The sequence below is a fragment of the Chrysochloris asiatica genome, unplaced genomic scaffold, assembly GCF_000296735.1.
Source record: "Chrysochloris asiatica unplaced genomic scaffold, ChrAsi1.0 scaffold00098, whole genome shotgun sequence".
NCBI classification, from domain to species: Eukaryota; Metazoa; Chordata; class Mammalia; order Afrosoricida; family Chrysochloridae; genus Chrysochloris; species Chrysochloris asiatica.
In genome coordinates this window covers 7,061,992-7,081,523 of record NW_006408616.1, presented here as the reverse complement: position 1 = coordinate 7,081,523, position 19,532 = coordinate 7,061,992, and the positions used below count along the sequence as shown (strand labels likewise).

Sequence of the window (19,532 nt, the reverse complement as noted above, 5' to 3'; positions counted from 1 at the left end):
CCTTCAAGCTATTTCAGGCTTGAGAACATCATTACCAGGGAAAATAAAGAGACCCAACCCCATTTTTCAGTTCCTTCCCTATGTTTGACATTACTCCAAGACATAGTGATAATGGAGGAAGAAGGTGTGGAGGTCTGGAGGGAGACTTTAAAATTTAGCAAGTGGGCCTGAAAGGTCAATTCATACCATCAGACTGGACCACAGGAAAGAAGACTATAAAATGAGTATTAGGAATAAACTCCAGGCTATAAAGATAGATTGTCCCCCCTATGTCATGTTCTTTTAATACCCCAAAATCTATTTGGATCTTCCTTGCCTTATACAATTTTTTTTTTTAATGTTATAGAAATTAGAAGAAATACTTTTTTTTTTTTTCTGAGAAAAATGTAAGACATATTCATTTAGAAGTGATGGATATTATTCATTGTCAAAAGTTGTGTCTTTTTTCTTTCTTTCTTTTTTTAACCTCAGCTAGTCATTGTGCTGTATTTTTCTCCCACCTCTGAGCAAGAATGTTAGACCTTTTGCTGCTGGCCTTTGGAAGTTGTGAGGGAGCACATCCTAACACCCACATAAAAGACCTGGTACCTATGTTTCCACATTACAAAGCAGGCCAGCAAGCACACAAGGGCACAGACCAAATTAAGAATCATCTGGATGAGTAAGAACAGTTTGAAAGTGCCAGTGATGCTGGTACAGTCAGTGACATCCCGGTAAACAAAGGTCCTGCTGAGTGGCTCAGAGGAGGGCAGTTTGCACTGGCAGGATTCTAGGATGGTTTCGCAGGTAAACTGTGTGAGCTGTGAATAGTGGTGTGCGGCAAACGCCACGGCCAGCACACAGACCATCAAGGCGAGGGCACTCAGCAGAAAGTAGAACAGCTGTAAGAAAGAAGAAGAAAATCTTTCTGGTTACAAAGAACATTGGATGACTATTTACAAGGCTAATTAACAAAAACTGTTCTTTTTTCTTCTCTCTCCCTGGAAATTCCTTAATGAAAGGCCATCTGTCCTCCAAAATTGAGTGCCCAAGACATGGATATGGCTCTGTGTTTATTAGGGAGCAATCTTTAAACTCTGATCACATTTTCATTTGGGATACAGTATTTTTGATGAATTCTGCCAACCATATTAGTTTGATGTGGGATGCTTCTGTAAGAATGTAGTAAGCATGAATCCCAAATAAGACAGCCAGTCTTAAAAGGCATGCTCAGCTTATTTTTATCTTGAGAAATTGCTGATACTAAGATTGAAACAAGACTAGGAAGTAAAGAAGAGGTTTCTGTAGTGCTAATACCCTGTTGGCCAAAACTAACAAGGATTGGCTAATCAGCAAACAAATTACTAAAAAGTACTATATTCAATGTATTGATTGACAAACTGTGCCCAGGATCCCAAGTAGTTTTGGGGAGAAAAACAAAAAGTATGGTTCCAGAAGGCTTTGCAACTTGATGCCAGTTGCATCTCCTATAAATCTCATTCCAGATCTAACCACAAGCAGTTGTATCCTGATCATGGAACTAAAGCATTGTTCTACATACTGATTTTGGGATTGGAAAAGCCTGGTTACAGTTCTAACTAAATGGCTAAGAAATCCCCGAAACTGGTTTATTTAGCCTAGGCCAGAACTACTTTGATAAAAAAAAATTATGGGATTCACTGGCATGCCACAATAAAATCTGTTTTACAAGAAATGTTCCTGGATTGGACTCATCTACTGAACACATTTCTATCAATATTTCCTACCTCTGAAGTCATTAAAAAAAAAAAAAAAAATAGAGTACCCAGGAAGGGGGATGTGTATTCAGTACAATTCTTAGTGAAAGATTACATTAGCATAGTCAACACTTACCCTGTATGCTTCTGATAAATATGAATTCTACAAAGGAAGATTGCTCCTATAATTCGTATTTTGTCTCAATATACAAATAATTAAAAGCACTGCAAAGAAGTATTATTCTCTTATGATCATTACAAAAATCCATTTGTTGAAATGGGAATTTTGTTTCTTTTTAAAAGATGACATTTTGACTCAGAGACCAAAAGATTTGCTTGTGACCATTTAACAAGAGCACAGCGATACTGAGTGATGGGTAAGGTCATGGACAGAAAGCCAAATTGCCTAGGTTCTCCTCGTCCTTCCTGCCATAGTTATGGACCTTGGGAAAATTAATGTCACTGTGTACCTGTTTCTTCATCTGTAAATCTGGAATGATGGTCATAATAGTGTCTAATTCATAGGATTATTATAAACAACAAAATAGTTTATATTTATAAACAGTTTATAGTAGTTTCCGGTACTCAGTAATGCTTTTTATTTGTGAAATAAATAAATATATCAGGAGAGACAGAAAGAGCTGTTAGGATATAAAAGATACCGTCTGTCTTTTTCTCTGACGTGTGGTTAACAAAACATCCTGGGCTTGTAGGAAAGATATAAACAATTACATAAACAATGACTGCTCGGTTTTAATTGAACATCTTAAACATGCTAGAAAACAGCAATGTAGTTGTTGTTAAGTGCTGTCAAGTCGGTTTAAACTCATAGCGACCCTGTATAGTGTTTCTGTGGAGTGGCTGGTGAGGACCTTGAGGTTGAGTACTTATCCTATGGCGCCACATCAGGACTCCAGGAAACAGCAATAGCGTCTTGGAAGATGAATAAATTTACATTGGTGGGCACCTTGCTTATGGTGAGTACGCTTCTCCCACGCTGTGAAAGCACCAGGAAAGTAAACAGGAGTGAGCCACAGATCCAAGTTTCTTATCCATCTTGTTGTTGTTGTTGTTATTTACCCTAGAGTCTGTTCTGACTCATAGTGACCCTATACAGGGTTTCCGAGGCTGTAAATCTTTACCGGAGCAGAAAGCCTCATCTTTCTCCCGCGGAACAGCTGGTAGTTTCCAACTGCCAACCGTGAGATTAGCAGCCCGACTCGTAATCACTGCGCTACCCTATAAATATATAGTTGATGACCCAAAGCTTGTGGGCCACATCTGCAGCGCTATAGCATTTTTCCTTTACAGGGTTTAATTCTCTGCGTTGTTGTTGTTGTTAAGTGCCGTGGAGTTGATTCCGACCCATAGAGACCCTATGTAGGGTTTCCAAGGAGCAGCTGGTGAACTTGAACCACAGACTTTACAATTAAAACGACTTTGCTGTTCAAATGACTTTGCAGTCTGACGCATTAACCCACAGCGCCACACCAGGACTCCAAGCTTCTGGGTTAGAATCTGTTATTTAAAAGCAAGTGACTTGTTTTACCTACACAGCACGAATAAACTATCAGTGAAAGTGTTTACGACGACCTTGGGAATCCGAGCAAATATATCTGATAAAAAACCCCGCTCAGGACGCATTTGTCTTGCATGTGTCAGCTCATCAGTCTTGCGCTCTCCGCAGTGGGCGGTGGGCCGGCCGGCGCAGGCAAGGAGGTCCCTTGCGCTTATGTAACCTCAGCGTGGTTGCGCGCGTCTCGGCGGCTGCAGCTTGGGTGCTTTGCTTGCTCCGGCTTCCTCTAATTGGTACCCGACTGCAGCTTTAACGCACCAGGGTGACTTGGGTAAGAAGGCTGGTCTGCTTCGATTTAATTATCTTCCTCAGTGGCATGAATGGAAAGGGCGCTTCTGCTGCATGCGGTGAAGCAGCCTAAGGGCCTCCTGGATGTGGGCACAAGATTTTGCCTTAAATGTCCTCAAGGTTAATGTGCCCTGAAATGTTGCCGCAAGCACATGAGCCAGACATGTTTCTGAAAATCAGGGTGAGCCCAGAGAAAGCGGGTCCACGAGGAAACACAGCAGGACCAATCTGTGGCTGAAAGCCTGCCAAGCCCAGGGGTACAGCACAGAGAGGTAGAGGGATTGCGCTTTTGCATCCAGGGCTGCCAAGGGGCCCTGGAGAAGATTGAGAGGAAAAGGAAATGACCCTGTGGCTGTTATCCCTAAGAAAAAGGGGGTGGTGTGTGTGTGTGTGTGTGTGTGTGTGCTCTGCCATATCCAAACGATGACTTCTGCAGTTCAGAAGTTCAACAGGAGGAAATCAATTCTCAAACAACGATTAGGCAAGGGTACCAATATGGGGACAGCAAAATGCAATTAAACTGTTGAGAAACACCTCAAAATGTATTCTCCCCACCGCCACCCCGGGTGAGAAGCACAAGAGAAGTCAGCTGTAATTTGTTGTGCCTTTGGAAAACTCCGAGGTTGACTGAAGCTCATTTTCGGTCTGAAGATAATATAGAGTGCACCTTAGAGAGCTGGCAGCCAGCATCACCAAAGGTCACATTCAGGAGAAGAGAAAAGTGCCTCAGTATTTGTCAATGTCTGTCACAGGTGAGGGGAAAAAAAGAGAAGAAGACAGTAACTAATGAGATCTTCCTGGTGGGGAATTCTCAACCTGTGTGACATTGGCAGTGCTTTTTATATTATTTTATTTTATTTTTTGCTCTTAGTCTTATTTTAACTAACGTGCAGGTGTTGAGATGGCTTTGGAGGCCTTTCTGAAACGGATGCTTTTACCACTGCTATTTCCTAGGATCATCCTTGGGAAAATGAGGGTATTTTACATAAATTGATGAATGTAATCTTGGATGTTTTTAACCTGGTGAATGGAGTTCCTGTAATTTAATAGGCCATTTCTACCAGGCTTTCTGGATTTTTTTCTTCTTTTTTCAATTCACCAAGCCTTGCTGTTTCGGCAGACCTATATATGAAATTAGAGTCCTGGTGTGGTGCTGTGGATTCATGTGCCAGACTGCAAAGCAGTTTGAACTGCAAGGTTGGTAGTTCAAGCTCACCAGTCGCTCCTTGGAAACCCTATAAAAGTGCACAGACACAAAAAAAGGTCCAGAAAATTTTTTTGTTTTCTACTGCAACAATTGAGGGGAAAGGTAGAAATTTGATTTCTACTACTCTGATTGCTGAGTTTACTGTGTATCTCCTTATACTCTTAGAGGGTATGTCTATCTTTCCCTTTGAGTCCTGGTATGGTGCTATGGGTTAACATTGCTGGACTGCAAGGTCAGTATAAATCATAAGGTTGGCAATTCAAGCTCACCAGCCACTCCTTGGAAACCCGATACAGGGTAGCTATGAGTTGGAACTGACTTGACTGCACTTACCAACAACTACAATCTTTCCTTTTGGAGTGGATTCTACCATGCTGTGAAAATGCTATGTACTTGAATTGGCTCCAGCCAAACAAACTGTCCCTAGCAAAGAAAAAAAATACACACGGATGAAAGTCACACACATTTACACATATAAACCAAACCATAGTTATCTCAACCTCTCTTGCCCTCCCATCCCCCAGCCTTTGCCCTCTCAGTTTTGGCACAGAAAGCTTAGATGCACCCAATGTGATTTTTCTGTCTCAGTCACCCTACCTACAAGAGGATATACACTTAGACTACTTTCTTAGAAATATTCTAAATATATCCAAAGATATGGTAGTGGGCACTGCTATAGAAACGTTTTCCCTGGCCAAGTGTTGTTGAACTGATTAATTTTCAATATCCTTTTTAAGGGCATTGAACCCAAAAAACAAACCAAATTCACTGCAATGAAGTTGATTTCGACTCATAGCAACCTGGAAGGACAGAGTAGAGGAGCCCATACGGTTTCCAAAGGTGTCCATTTTGATGGAAGTACACTGCCACATTGTTGTCCTGCAAAGTGGCTAGTGGGTTCAAACCACTGCCAATTTTTGGTTAGAAGCTGAGGATTTTAAATACTACAAATGTTCCAACCCTGCCCAGGACATGGAAATTAAGACTTTAAGGGGAAAAACAACAACAAAAAAATAGCAACTAGTATTATCTTTAAGAAGCACCGGTAGCATAGTGGTTACGAATCGGACTGCTAACCTCAAGGTCGGCAGTTCGAAACTACCAGCTGTTTTGCAGGAGAAAGATGAGGCTTTCTGCTCCCATAAAGATTTGCAGCCTCGGAAACCCTGTGCAGGATCACTATGAGTCAGAACCAACTCCATGGTACTTAACAACAACACAACAGTATATTACCTTTGGGACTGGAACAATGCCCTCATAAAACATTTTTTGGCTTGCATAAAAATGTAATTTCTAAAATAATCAAAGATGCAACCCCTTAAAAGGCATTCCTTTATTTTGAACTTGTGTTTCTTTCTATGTAATGATAAAAGTGAAAGAAAAGAAAGAAAGAAAACACAACTTACTTTCATAGTAAACTGGACACATGTCCGTTCATCAACTTGATATGAGACACAAAGCATAAATAAGCCAAGATAGGCCACTAAGCAGACCTGCAGTGAAGAACATGGGGAAAGGATGTTATCAGTACATTCCAGTAACATTCATTTCAGAGTCATTTACCAGTAGCATCCTGTGATCAAGCTGTTTGTTACATTCACTTATCTTTATATGCTATTTTTTCCCCTCAGCATGGCTTGTAATCCACAGTTTAAAAAAGAGTAAAATCAATTTCTTTCAAATTAGCCTGTATTTACTGAGTCCTTTTAATGTGTCAGGCACTATGCAAAGTTCTTCAAAGTGTACAATGATGAAAAAATTTCCTTAACTGCTGATATTTTAGTCCAGTACAGGCCAAGACATAGTCACACACAATTCTAAGACAGGGCATTATATACCAAATACTAGTCCAAGAAACACAAAAAGAGGAAGAAATGACATTAATTTGGGTTATTAATAAAGGATTCACTAAAGATGTGGATTTAAAATGGGCCTTAAAAGGGATAGTTATAATAATGATCACTAACATTTTACTGAATACTTAGTAGGTGCTGGGGCTCTTCTAAGGGTTTTATATGTATGTTTTTGTTGTTTAATATTGCTGAGTTGGTTTCAACTCATAGTGACCCTGTATAGGGTTTCCAATGAGTAGCTGGTGGGTTTGAACTGCCAACTTTGCATTTAGCAGTCTGGTGTTTGTTCTACATTGCCACACCTCAGGTAATCCTCCAAATGCACTGCCCTCCAGTCATTTCTGAATCATAGCGACCTAGAGGAGAGGCTAGAGCTGCCTCAAGGCTGCAAATCTTTACAGAAGCAGATTGCCTCATTTCATTTGTATTCCATAGATTAGGTTTTGAATGGGACCTTAGTTAGCAGCCTTATGCTTAACCCATGGCTCCACTAGGACACCGGCAATCCTCACAAAACCCTATAAAGTACGTGCGTAGGTCCTATGTAGGGCACATGGTTTGTGCTCAACAACTAAACTAAATGTTGGCAGTTGGAACCCACCCAGCAGTACTTCAGAATCAAGGCCTGGCTATCTGCTTCCTCTGGAGACCTATGGAGCAGTTCTACTCTGCAACACGTGAAGATGACCGTGAGTTAGAATCAACTTGATGGCAATATTTAAAATTGTTTATCCTCTTTTTAGAAATGAGAAAACAAAGCCAGAATCAAACCAGGCTTGGGTGAGAGGAGCAGTGTGAGCAACAACACAAAGTGTAAGACTGCAAATATATACCCTTAGTTGGAAGAATGAAATATAAGGCAGAGAAGGTAGGCTGGAAATCTGGGGATGTGGGATGGGTTTAGTAGACAGTAAAGGACTCTAGAAGGTGCTCTGGTAGTGTAGTGGTTACAAATCGGCCTGTTAATCTCACAGTCAACAGTTTGAAACTACCAGCTGTTCCGCGGGAGAAAGATGAGGCTTTCTGCTCCTGTAAAGATTTACAGCCTCAGAAACCCTGTACAGGGTCTCTATGAGTCAGAACTGACTTCACAGCACATAACAACAACAACAACAAAGGGCTCTAGAAAAGTTTTGAGCAGGGGACTGACATGATTTGAGATGAGCTTTAGGGAAATGAGCAGTGCTGTTGGGTGGGTTGAGAGCAAGTCCATCCGGCTTTGAGTTTACTTATCTGGGTAAGATTAAGAGCTCAGAGGACCACAAGCATAGTCAGAGAAAGAGATGGGAAGGAAAAGTGCAGTACAAGGAGAATCTTTCCATCTTGATTACTGTATGACTGAGGGAAGGAGCAATGAAAATGGCCCCCAAGTTTCTGAATCTTAGTAATGGAAAGAGAGGTGATGTGCCCGACTGAAAGAAGGGGAAGCTAACTCAACGTGTTAGTCAAATTGGTTATTCTTTTTAATGCATTGCAGTATTAAAACCTGATCTCAATTACGAATCAGAATGTTATGGGTTCACGTACACCTGGAGTCATCTTGGAAGAAAAGCCGGACCATTCACTTCTGAATAGGCAGTCATTGAAAACCCTATGAAGCCCAGTGCTACACTGATGCACATAAGGTCACCATTAGTTGGAATCAATTCAGTGGCAACCGGTTCCTCTTTGCTGTGAATTGTTGAGGAGTTGATTCCGCCTTGTGGGTAACCCCCTGTGTGCAGAGTACAACTGCTCCATGGGTTTTCTCTTGAAAGCAGCTCATTAGACCTGTCTTCTGAGAGTCCTCTGGGTGGGTTCAACCTTCCAACCTTTTGGCGAGTAGTCAAGTGCTTAACCATTTTCACCACCCAGTGACTCCTAAAATATATCTGTTGTTGTTGCTGTTAAGTGTCATTGAGTCAGTTCCGACTCAGAGTGTCTCTGTATAGGGTTTACAAGGAGTGGCTGGTGAGCTTGAACCACCAACCTTGTGGTTCAAACCAACCTTGCAATCGAGTCCATTAACCCACAACACCTTCCCAGGACTCCAAAAATGTATCTAGTCATATTCAATTTTGGAAACCTTAAAATACTAATAAGTTCCACACTTTAAGATAGAAGACATAAGCAACTGAGCAGCTTTTTTCAGTTTTTCAGTAAGCACATTTTTCCTAGAGAGGGTTGTTGGAAGGGTGGCTGAAAGACATTCAACAACTGGGTTGGTAATTGTCAGAATTCCTATCCCTAGGGTCAATTTGAAACCCTAGACAATCCCCTTTAGGGTGGAGAGCTGTTAGATAACCCTTCTATTCACTACTTGATTGCACAACCAATACTTGCTGTGTTTTCATCAATTCCCATATTGAGAGTACTTTGTGATTCAACTAAGCCATGGAGCCAAAAGCTAAGTGCTAAGTCTTCTGTCTAGCACAGACTGTTTGCAGTGTTTTCCATCATTAGGCCTGGCTATGGTTTAGCATCAGTAGATACCATTTCCAATGGAGAGAAACAGCATTAAAATGTGTACTTTTGGTATGGACTAGAGAGATCTGGGTAGAAAGCAAAGCAAATAGGGCTCAGGGAGGCAATGTTTCAGCAGAAGATGGACAGACGCAGAAGTAGTAGTATTGGAATTGTTTGTGTGACTGATAAGCTAAAATGTGGCAAACATTTCCAGCTAGATATGAAGTGTGTTATTAAGACTCATAAACACAGACAGAAAAACATAATTGAGGTATAAGTCTGATCAGATCTTTAGGGGCTTGTTATGTATTCTCACATTAAGAATTTGCAAAACTAAAATAGTGGAAGAAAAGCTCCTTTTTCTTTATTGGCAACAAACCAGATAGAAACTTTTGAACCTACATCTAAGAGGATTGTTATATCCTTAAACACATGCCTTTGCTCCCTTGTAAGTCTTTGTCTGTAGGTTCTCAGGGCAGGGCTCTCCCCACATAACTGTCTGTCCCTAGAGGCTGCTATTTTGAAGTTGGCAATTGTTGAGACTTTCTTCTTTGCCTTTAAGAGGCACATTCCAATAACCTAGTCTAACTGACCAGCATCTTAAAAATCTGATTCTGTGCCTCTGCTTGAACAAGTTTTCCCATTTCAGTAATATCTGCTTCTTTGTAACCTTAATCCAGGCTGGTTTCCAACAAGAAGTTACACAGGAACATATGACCTCATGCTAGAGTATTTTACTTATTTAATTAATCCACAGCCCTTTACTGAAGACATACAATAGCCAGGCTCTATGAAAGACTCTGGCAACTGACAGGTGAAAAGATATGGTCATAACCTTCAAGGAGCTCTCAGTCTATTGGGGAAAGAGAGGTAAGCAGTTATATACTATATTTGGTAAGTCCCCAGACCATTACCAAGGACGGTGACTCACCCAAACAAGACATGGGGAAACTTCCTGGAGGAAGGTTAGTTTTGAAAGATAAGCAAAAATAAACTAGAAATGGATATTGTGGTGGAGAGAGTATTGCTATTATTGTTTAAAAGCCACTGAGTCAGTTCCAACTCATAGCAACCCTGTATAGGGTTTCCAATGAGTGACTGGGGGGTTTGAACCAGCAATCTTATGGTTAGCAGTCTAATGCTTTATCTTACACACCACACCAGGACTCCAGAGAGAATACTGTTGTTGTTGTGCTGAGTCAGTTCTGATGCATAGCGATCCTGTATTGGGTTTCTGAAAAGCAACTGGTGGATTTGAACCACTGACCTTGTGGTTCAATCCAACCTTGTATTTCATTAATTATCCTACAGTGCCACACCAGGACTCCAGGAGAGTGTTCAAGCAGATACAAAAGCATGGAGAAATGAAAAGTGACATTTGAGGGATCCCGTAGCTGTAGTGGGTTGGATCCCAGGGTCATGCAGATGGTAAAGAGGGTCATCTGGTAATTAAAGGATAGAGGTTCAAGTTCACTCAACGATGACACAGAAGGAAGGGATAGCAATCTGCTATTAAAAATGTCAGCCATTGAAAACCCTACAGAGCATAATTCTACCCCAACATACAAGGGGTTACTGTGAGTTGGAGTTAACTTGATGGCAGCTGGCTTGTATTTATAGCTGAAGAGTAGGAAAAGAAAGGAGAAAAGGAAACAAACATATTTGAATAATAGACAGGAACTAGATTAGAAGGCCTTTACTTCAGTTTAGAATATTTTCAGCAAAATAATGGCATAACAAACTTTGTCTTTGGAAAGGTCCCTATGGCTCTGAAAAATTGGGTTGTACAGGGGCAGTATTATGGGTAGGAAGACATGGTAGAAGGCCAGTCCTCATCTATGGAGAAATGATGAGTATCTGAGTTAAGGTAGAATTGAGGAGGGACAATGTTTGAGTGACAGTAGGGAGTGAAGACTGATTAGATATGAGGACTGAAATGGAGGCTCAAGGAGGGAGGTCAGCTATCTGACTTTAGCATCCAGATGGGTTGTGCTGTCATTTAAAGAGACATGAGGTATGAGAGGAGGAGCAGATGGAAGAGGGAAATGAAGATACCCACATGAACTCACCACCACAGTTTGTTGTACTGTGGTAGCTTGAGTGCTGCTGTGATTCTGGAAGCTATGCCATGGATAATTTAAATACCAGCAGGCTCACCCATGGTGGACAGGTTTCAGATGAGCTTCCAGATGAAGACAGACTAGGAAGAAAGAGTGACGAACTACTTCTGGATATTTAGTCACTGAAAACCTTATGAATAGCAGAGAAACACTGTCAGATATAGTGCTGGGAAATGAGCCCCTCAAGTTGGAAGGCACTCAAAATGCGACTAGGGGAGAGCTGTCTCCTCAAAGTACAGTTGACTATGATGACATGAATGGAGTAAAGCCCTTGGGAGAAAAGACCTTGAAACCCTCATTTACAACTCAAAATGAGCTATAAACATCCATTAATAATTGGAACATGGAATGTATGACGATGTATGAATTTAAGAAAATTGGAAATTATAAAAAATGAAATGGAATGAATAAACATCCATATCTTACGCTATGATGTGAGCTGAAATGGACTGTATTGGTCATTTTGAATCTGACAACTACATGGTTTACTATAGAGGGAATGACAACTTGAAGAGGAATGGTGCTTCATTCATTGTCAAAAAGAACATATCATGATCTGTCATGAGGTGCAACCCTGTCTGTGATAGGATAATATCCATGCTTCTATAGGGAAGACCAGTTAATACCACTATTATTCAAATTTATGCACCATCCACTAAAGCCAGGTGAGGATGAAATAGAAGAATTCTATCAACTTCTTCAATCTGAAATTGATCAAACATGCAATCAAGACATACGCAATTGGAATGCAGAGGTTGAAAACAAAGAGGAAGTATCAGTAGTTGGAAAATATAGCCTTGGTGATAGAAATGATGCTGGAGATCACATGATAGAATTCTGCAAAATCAATGATTTGTTCATTTCAAGTACCTTTTTTAAACACATGGACCTCACCAGATGGAATACACAGAAATCAAATTGACTACATCTGTGGAAAGAGAAAGTAGAAAAGCTCCATAACACTAGCTAAACCAAGGCCAGGGACAGATTGTGGAATAGACCATTAGTTGCTCATATGCAAATTCAGACTGAAGCTGAAGAAAATGAAAACAAGTCCATGATAGCCAAAATATGACCTTCAATATATCCCACCTGAATTTAGAGATCATCTGAAGAACATATTTGATACATTAAACACTAAAGACTGAAGACCAGATGAGTTATGGGATGACATCAAGAACATCATACAAGAAGAAAGCAAAAAGTCATTAAGAAGACAAGAAAGAAGGAAACGATCAAAATGAATGTCAGGAGAGACTCTGAAACTTGATCTCCAGCATAGAAATGCTAAAGCAAATGGAAGAAACAAGGAGGTAAAAGAGCTGCACAGAAAATGTCAAAGGTTATCTCAAGAAGACAAGGTTGAATATTACAACAAAATATGCAAAGACATGGAATTAGAAAACCAAAAGGGAAGAAGATGCTCAGCATTTATCAAGCTGAGGGAACTGAAGAAAAAAATTCAAGCCTCAATTTCATTATTGAAGGATTCTCTAAGCAAATTATTGAATGATGCAGAAAGCATCAAAAGAAGATAGAAGGAATATACAGTCACTGTCCCAAAAGGAAGTGGTCGATGTTCAACCAGTTCAAGAGGCAGCATATGATCAAGAGCCAATAACACTGAAGGAAAAATTCTAAGGTGCATTGAAGGAATTGACAAAGAATGAAGTACCAGGAATTGATGGAATACAAATTGAAATCTTTCAACAAAGTGAGGCAGTACTGGAGGCACTCATTCATCTATGCCAAGAAATATGGAAGACAACTATCTGGCCAACTGATTGGAAAAGATCCATACTTGTGCCCATTCCAAAGAGAGATGACATTCAACAGAATGCAGAAATCATCGGACAATCTCTTTGATATCCCACATGAGTAAAGTTTTACTAAAGGTAATACAGAAATGGCTGCAAGCATACATTGACAAGAGAACTTCCAGAGAGAGGTTCAAGCTGGATTCAGAAGAGGACGTGGAATGAGGGATATCATGGCTGATGTCCGATGGACCTTGACTGAAAGCAGGAATACCAGAAGGATGTTTACCTGTGCTTTATTGACTATGCAAAGGCCTTCAATTGTGTGGATCATGACAAGCTATGGACAACATTGTGAAATATGAGTATACCAGAACACTTAATTGTTCTCATGAGGAATCTGTACATAGACCAAGAGGCAGTTGTTCAAACAGAACATGGTCACACTGAATGGTTTAAAATTAAGGAAAGATATGCAACAGGCTTGTATTCTTTCACCATAGTTATTCAACCTGTATGTTGAACAAGTAATCCCAGAAGTTGAATTATGTGAAGGAAAACATGGCATCAGTTTTGGAGGAAGACTCATTAACAACTTGCGATATGCAGATGGTACAACTTTGCTTGCTGAAAGTGAAGAGGACTTAAAATACTTACTGATTAAGATCAAAGACCACAACCTTTGGTACGGGTTACCTCTCAATGCAAATAAAACAAAAATCCTCACCACCAGATCAACAAACAACATCCATACAAATGGAGAAAAAATTGAAGTTGTCAAAGACTTAATTTTTCTTGGATCAACCATCAACACTCATGGAAGCAGCAGTCAAGAAATCAAATGACGTATTGCATTAGGCAAATCAGCTGCACAAGACCTTTTTAAAGTGTTTAAGAGCAAAAATGTCAGCTTAATAACTAAGGTATGCCTGACCCAAGTCATGGTATTTTCAATAACCTCATACGCATGTGAAAGTTGGACAGTAAATAAGGAAAACTGTAGAAGAATTGATGCTTTTGAGTTATGGTGTTGGAGAAGAATACTGAAAGTACCGTGGCTGCCAAAATAACAAACAGATCTGTGTTGGAAGAAGTACAGCCGGAGTGCTCCTTGGAAGTGAGGATGGCCAGACTTCATCTCTCATACTTCAGACATATTGTCTGGACAGACTCGTCACTGGAGAGGGATATCATGTTTGGTAAGGTGGAGGGTCAGAGAGAAAGAAAAAAAAAAAAGGAAGACCCCCAGCGAGATGGATTGGCAAAGTGGCAACATCAATGCATTCAAGCGTGGCAACAATTGTAAGGCTGGCCCAGAATCAGGCAGTGTTTGATTCTGTTGTGCTTAGGGTCGCTATGAGTAAGTACCGACTTGATGTCACCTAACAACAACAACAAAAAACATGGACTCAATTCTCAGCTACCACATGGCCCTTTTTGTTAAATGCCATTGAGTTGGTTCCAAATTATAGCAACTGAGTATAGGGTTTCTGAAGAGCAGCTGGTGAGTTTGAATCGTGGACCTTATGGTTCAAATGGACTTTGTGGTCCCGAACTTATCCTACAGCACCACACCAGTACTGCACCACATAGCTTTGGAGCTGAAGAAAGAGGTCTAGTCTGGAAATCTAGATTTCTGAGTTACCAGCAGATATGTAGTGCTTGAAATTATAGGAGGTATCCAGTAAGTATCTAAGGAAAACAGGAAAAGACAATGGATGTTACACAGTTATGAAAAATCTGAATCTTTTGAACAGAAAGCATCTGAAATAATCTTCCTGTAATTTTGGTTGTACATCACTGAATGTCTAGAAATTGAGAAATTATGATTGTCCTTATGGATTTACCTCTAAGCCTTTGTAGAGGGTATTTGCTATAAAGCTCGAATTAATTCAATATGTTATAATTCCTTAACCTTCTGAGAGGGCTTGAGAGGTCCTAGCAGGATGGATTTCATTTTATTACCTATAGTTTTGCATGTTATACTGAGGCATTTTTAACACATACTTTATTGAGTGTAAGCACCTTCAGAGTAACATTTATTAGACTGAAGGCTTTATGATAGTGGGGGAGGAAACCAGATTTGTACCAGACTAAGTGTCCTGTTTCCTGAGATGGCAGGGTGTGGGTATATCAGGGAGACATGGTATTCTGGATTTCTAGGCAGGGAAAGACGAGTTCATGTTAAGAAGCAGTAAGACCAAGCAGGCCTATCTGTAACAACATTCCTTGAGCTCGTGCCATAGCTCCCAGTAGATGTGGCGAGGTGAGGTCCATGCAAAAGGAAAGGAGCAGTTACATAAGGTTCTCAAGAAGGCACTTGTTGAGCCAGACACTCAGGCCTGGGGCATACGGATATTGTTACAAGTACAAAACCAAATGAGAATTAGGTGGTAATAGGACAGGCAGCCTGTAAGATTCCATCCTTTTTTTGGAATGGATAATTATGTCGATAAGAAAACCTTGAAAAAAAAATGTTATGGAGAATAAAATATGGTAACGCATATTACTTTTTACCTAGTTTGGTTATCTGTTACTACAATTCATCTAGCAAAACCAGAAAACCTACATTCTGAATTCTGTCTTTGGTCCAAAAATATTCTTTGTGTGCACAGAGTGAAGTCTCTATTCTCTCCTGTGAGTTAGAAAGTTAAACAGAGTTGAAATGCTCTCTGAATGTTAACTCCCTTTTCTAGATGTCAGAGTCTGGTGTCTTGTCACACCTTGTCTTTGTTTTTGTTATTTTGCCTGCTGTACCTTCACAGATGCCTTTGGAGGGTGAGCATTAAGACATAAAGGTGAATGCTAGACCAGTGTCTGGGAGATTTACTTACATATAATTTTTTTTCCCTTTTCATTTTCACATAGCTAGTCAGTATTTTCCTAAAACACTTTGTGAGAATGTGAATTATTGGCATTTATTCCTCTCAGTGTCATGTGTATTTATATTCTGGTCTCGTGACATTCACACAACCTCCAATTTATTTATTTGTTTTTTTGCTTTTTGTTTTCTACAGAGCTTCCTGACAGGGATGTCTAGGGAACACAACCTTTCCCTGTCAAATGTCTTTCAATGCTTCTCTTCTGTTCCCACCCCCACTCCTACCACTGCCTCTCATTTGTGTACCTGAGATGTGACTCTATTTCTATAAGCGAATCAATGTTCACCTTTGTATTTAAAGTGCTTTAATTCAGTCAGTATGGGAGCAGGAGGAGCTTCCTGCTCATGCTCATACAAACAACAGATCAACAAGAAAAGTAGCAGAACTGTAAACGTTTCCCTGGAGAATTTCATAAGAGACTTTCTCTGAATTCTCATCCATTTAATAAAATTTGAGGTAAAATAATAGAAATCATTTTTAGCAAATAAATATATTGCATTTTATCAATTGAATGCAGGTTCATGGAAAATTGCTGATTAAATACATATGTACCAGAGATTTAAATGATATGCAACAGGATATTCTAGGAGGGTCTTCTAGAATATATTCATTAGATCAAGATTTCTGAAGGATTGAGGAATATTTCTGGCCACATCTACAGAATTTCTGAGTCATTAGGTCTGGGATTTGTTGTTGTTGTTAAATGCCGTCAAGTCAGTTCCGACTCATAGTGACCCTATATAGGGTTTCTGAGGAGCAGCTGGTGGGTTGTAACAGTACATTGACAGGGAACTGTCAGAAATTCAAGTCGGATTTAGAAGAGGACAAGGAACAAGGGATATCACTGCTGACAGCAGACAGTTCTTGGTTAAAGCATAGGATACCAGAAAGGTATTTATTTGTGCTTTATTGATTATGCAAAGATTTTTTAAATCTTTCAACAAATTGTTTCACTCATCTATGCCAAGAAATTTGGAAGACAACTACCTGGTCAACTGATTGGGAAAGATCCATGTTTGTGCCAGTTTCAAAAAGAGATGACTCAATGGAATGTGGAAACCATCAAACAATATCATTAATGTCACATGCCTCCAGTGCTGAAACAATCTGTTGAAAGGTTTCAATTGTATTCCATCAATTCCTGGAGCCTTGCTTTTTGCCAATGCCCTCAGTACTGTGGGGGCGTCTTCCTTCACCACTGTCGGTTCTTGATCATGTGTTACCTCTTAAAGTGATTGAGCATTGACCATTTCTTTTTGGTACAGTAGTAACTCAGTAACCATCTTCCATCAATACTTTCTGCATCATTCAATATTTTGCCCAAAGAATCCTTCAGTATTGGAGGTCAAGGCTTGATTTTTTTCATTCAATTTAGCGTCCATGCTGGAAAGCAAGTTTCAGGGTCTTTTTTGGTGTCCATTTTGGTCTTTTGTTTCTTTCCTGTCTATTTAATGACTTTTTCTTTCTTCCTGACTGATGTTCTTGATGTCATCCCACAACTCATTTGGTCTTCAGTGATTAGTGTCCAATGCATCAGGTCTGTTCTTTAGATGGTCTCTGAATTCAGGTGGGTATGTTCAAGATACTATTTTGGCTCTCATGGACTTGTTTTAATTTTCTTCAGCTTCAGCTTGAACTTACATATGAGCAATTGATGATCTGTTCCACAGTCTACCCCTGGCCTTGTTTTGGCTGATGATACTGAGTGTTTCCATAATCTCTTCACACAGATGTAGTGCATTTCATTCCTGTGTATCCCATCTGGTGAGATTCATGTGTTTAGCTACCCTTTATGTTGTTTTAAAAAAGTGTCTGCAATGAATAAATCATTGGTCTTGCAAAATTCTATCATGCAATCTCCAGCATCTTTCTATCACCAACACCATATTTTCCAACTACTGACCCTTTCTCTTTGTTTCCAACTTTTGCATTCCAATCACCAGTACTTATCAATTCATCTTGATTGCATGCTTGATCAAATTTAGAGTGAGGAAGTTGGTAGAATTCTTCAATTTCATCATCACTGGCTTTCGTTGTTGATACATAAATTTAAATGATAATGGTATTGGCTGGTCTTTTTTATACATATATGGGTATCATTATATCACAGACAGCTAAATAGTGAAAAAAAATTAATCTTAACTCTATCACTTTAATAGCTAAAGGATGTTGGACAAAATTATTGAATTCCTCTGAATCTCAGTTTCCTTATATAAATAATGGAGATGATAATGCCATCTTTTGAGAGTTAATCCAAAGGTTAATAATTATGTATTTAAGGTAGTTTAGCAAATATCTCATAGTACATGGGTGGTTCGGTGGTAGAATTCTTGCCTGCCACACAGGAGACCCAGGTTCGATTCCCAGTCCATGTACACCAAAATGTTGGAGTTCTGGTGTGGTGCTGTGCATTAATGCACCAGACTGCAAAACCATTTGAACTGCAAAGTCAGTGGTTCAAACTCACCAGCTGTTCCTCAGAAACCCTATAGAGGGTCAGAATCAACTCGAAGGAGCTTAACAACATCAGTAAATATATCACATATAGCTGGAGAATAACTGATATGACTATTAACATTATTATTATTGCCACTAAAATAACTCTTACTTACAATGTATTGGAGTAGGTTAAATTTAGAGTTGTTAAGAGTTCTTAAATATTTTAACAACTTATCCATGCTTAGAACTGACAACATCTATTTATCTTCACTTACAGATAATCTGCAGTCCACTGTGTATATTTGACATGATTTTTAGATTTATGTAAGGCAAACTAAGTTACCTCGGCATTATTGAAGTCCTTGTGTGGTGCTGTGGGTGAATGCGCTGGACTGCAAGGTTGGTTTGAACCACAAGATGGGTGGTTCAAGCTCACCAGCTGTTCCTTGGAAACACTGTTCAGGGTCGCTATGGGTCAGAACTGAGTAAACAGTACTTAACAGCAACAAATTGAGCAGTTTATATATGCCAGGCACTACAAAAACTGTTGCATTTCATCTTCACAAAATTCTACAGAGTAGTTGCTATTGTTAGCCCCATTTAATATGCTAGGAAGCTGAAGCTCAGAAAAGTTGTATATCCAAGGTCACATAGCAAATATGGACCTTATAAGTCTACTTGTCATAAGTACAGAGTCTTGCTCTTAACATTTGGTTAAGCATTTCCTTTTTGTGTGTGAAATATGTCTATCAGACAGCCTTTTGAATCAAGCCCTTGATGTATAATTTATGTACATTTAAAATAATTTCTTTGCTGGTGTAAGTGTTTTATATTTGAAAAGTTACCTCTGTGGTACTATAAAGGCGATTTGGTGAACTTTATGAAGTTGAATCACTGTAATCCTTGAATTTCAGTATTAATGGTTAAGATATATAAATATACTTGTTGTTTTATATATGTCAAGTTGGTCAAGTTGTTTTATATATGTCAAGTGCTGTCAAGTTGGTTCTGACTCACAGCGACCCTGTATAAGGTTTTCAAGGAGCAGCTGGTGGGCTTGAACTGCCAACCTTGTGTTTCTAAGTCCAGTGCAGATCTTACAACACCACACCAGGAAGACCATGTAAGATACTAGGTTTAAGTAAATTTATCTTCATATTGGTTAATACTGGGATGTCATTATTTTGAATTTAGAAGTAATGCTTAATATTTCCAAATTATATACTGCTTCATTATAATTTGGAAAAATG

The 19,532-nt window shown here is 39.5% G+C and overlaps 1 protein-coding gene across 1 annotated transcript in view; it reads right to left on the bottom strand.

The window, feature by feature from the left end:
- Positions 1 to 448: 448 nt before the first annotated feature.
- The window catches only part of SSPN (sarcospan), a 55,754-nt gene continuing 36,670 nt past the window's right edge, over positions 449 to 19,532 (bottom strand). The window contains exons 2-3 of the mRNA XM_006866956.1: positions 6,193 to 6,279; positions 449 to 881 (exon numbers count right to left, since the gene is read on the bottom strand). Of these exons, the coding sequence (XP_006867018.1) occupies positions 516 to 881; positions 6,193 to 6,279 (453 nt within the window). The 3' untranslated portion in view covers positions 449 to 515. The remainder of the gene's footprint in view (positions 882 to 6,192; positions 6,280 to 19,532) is intronic.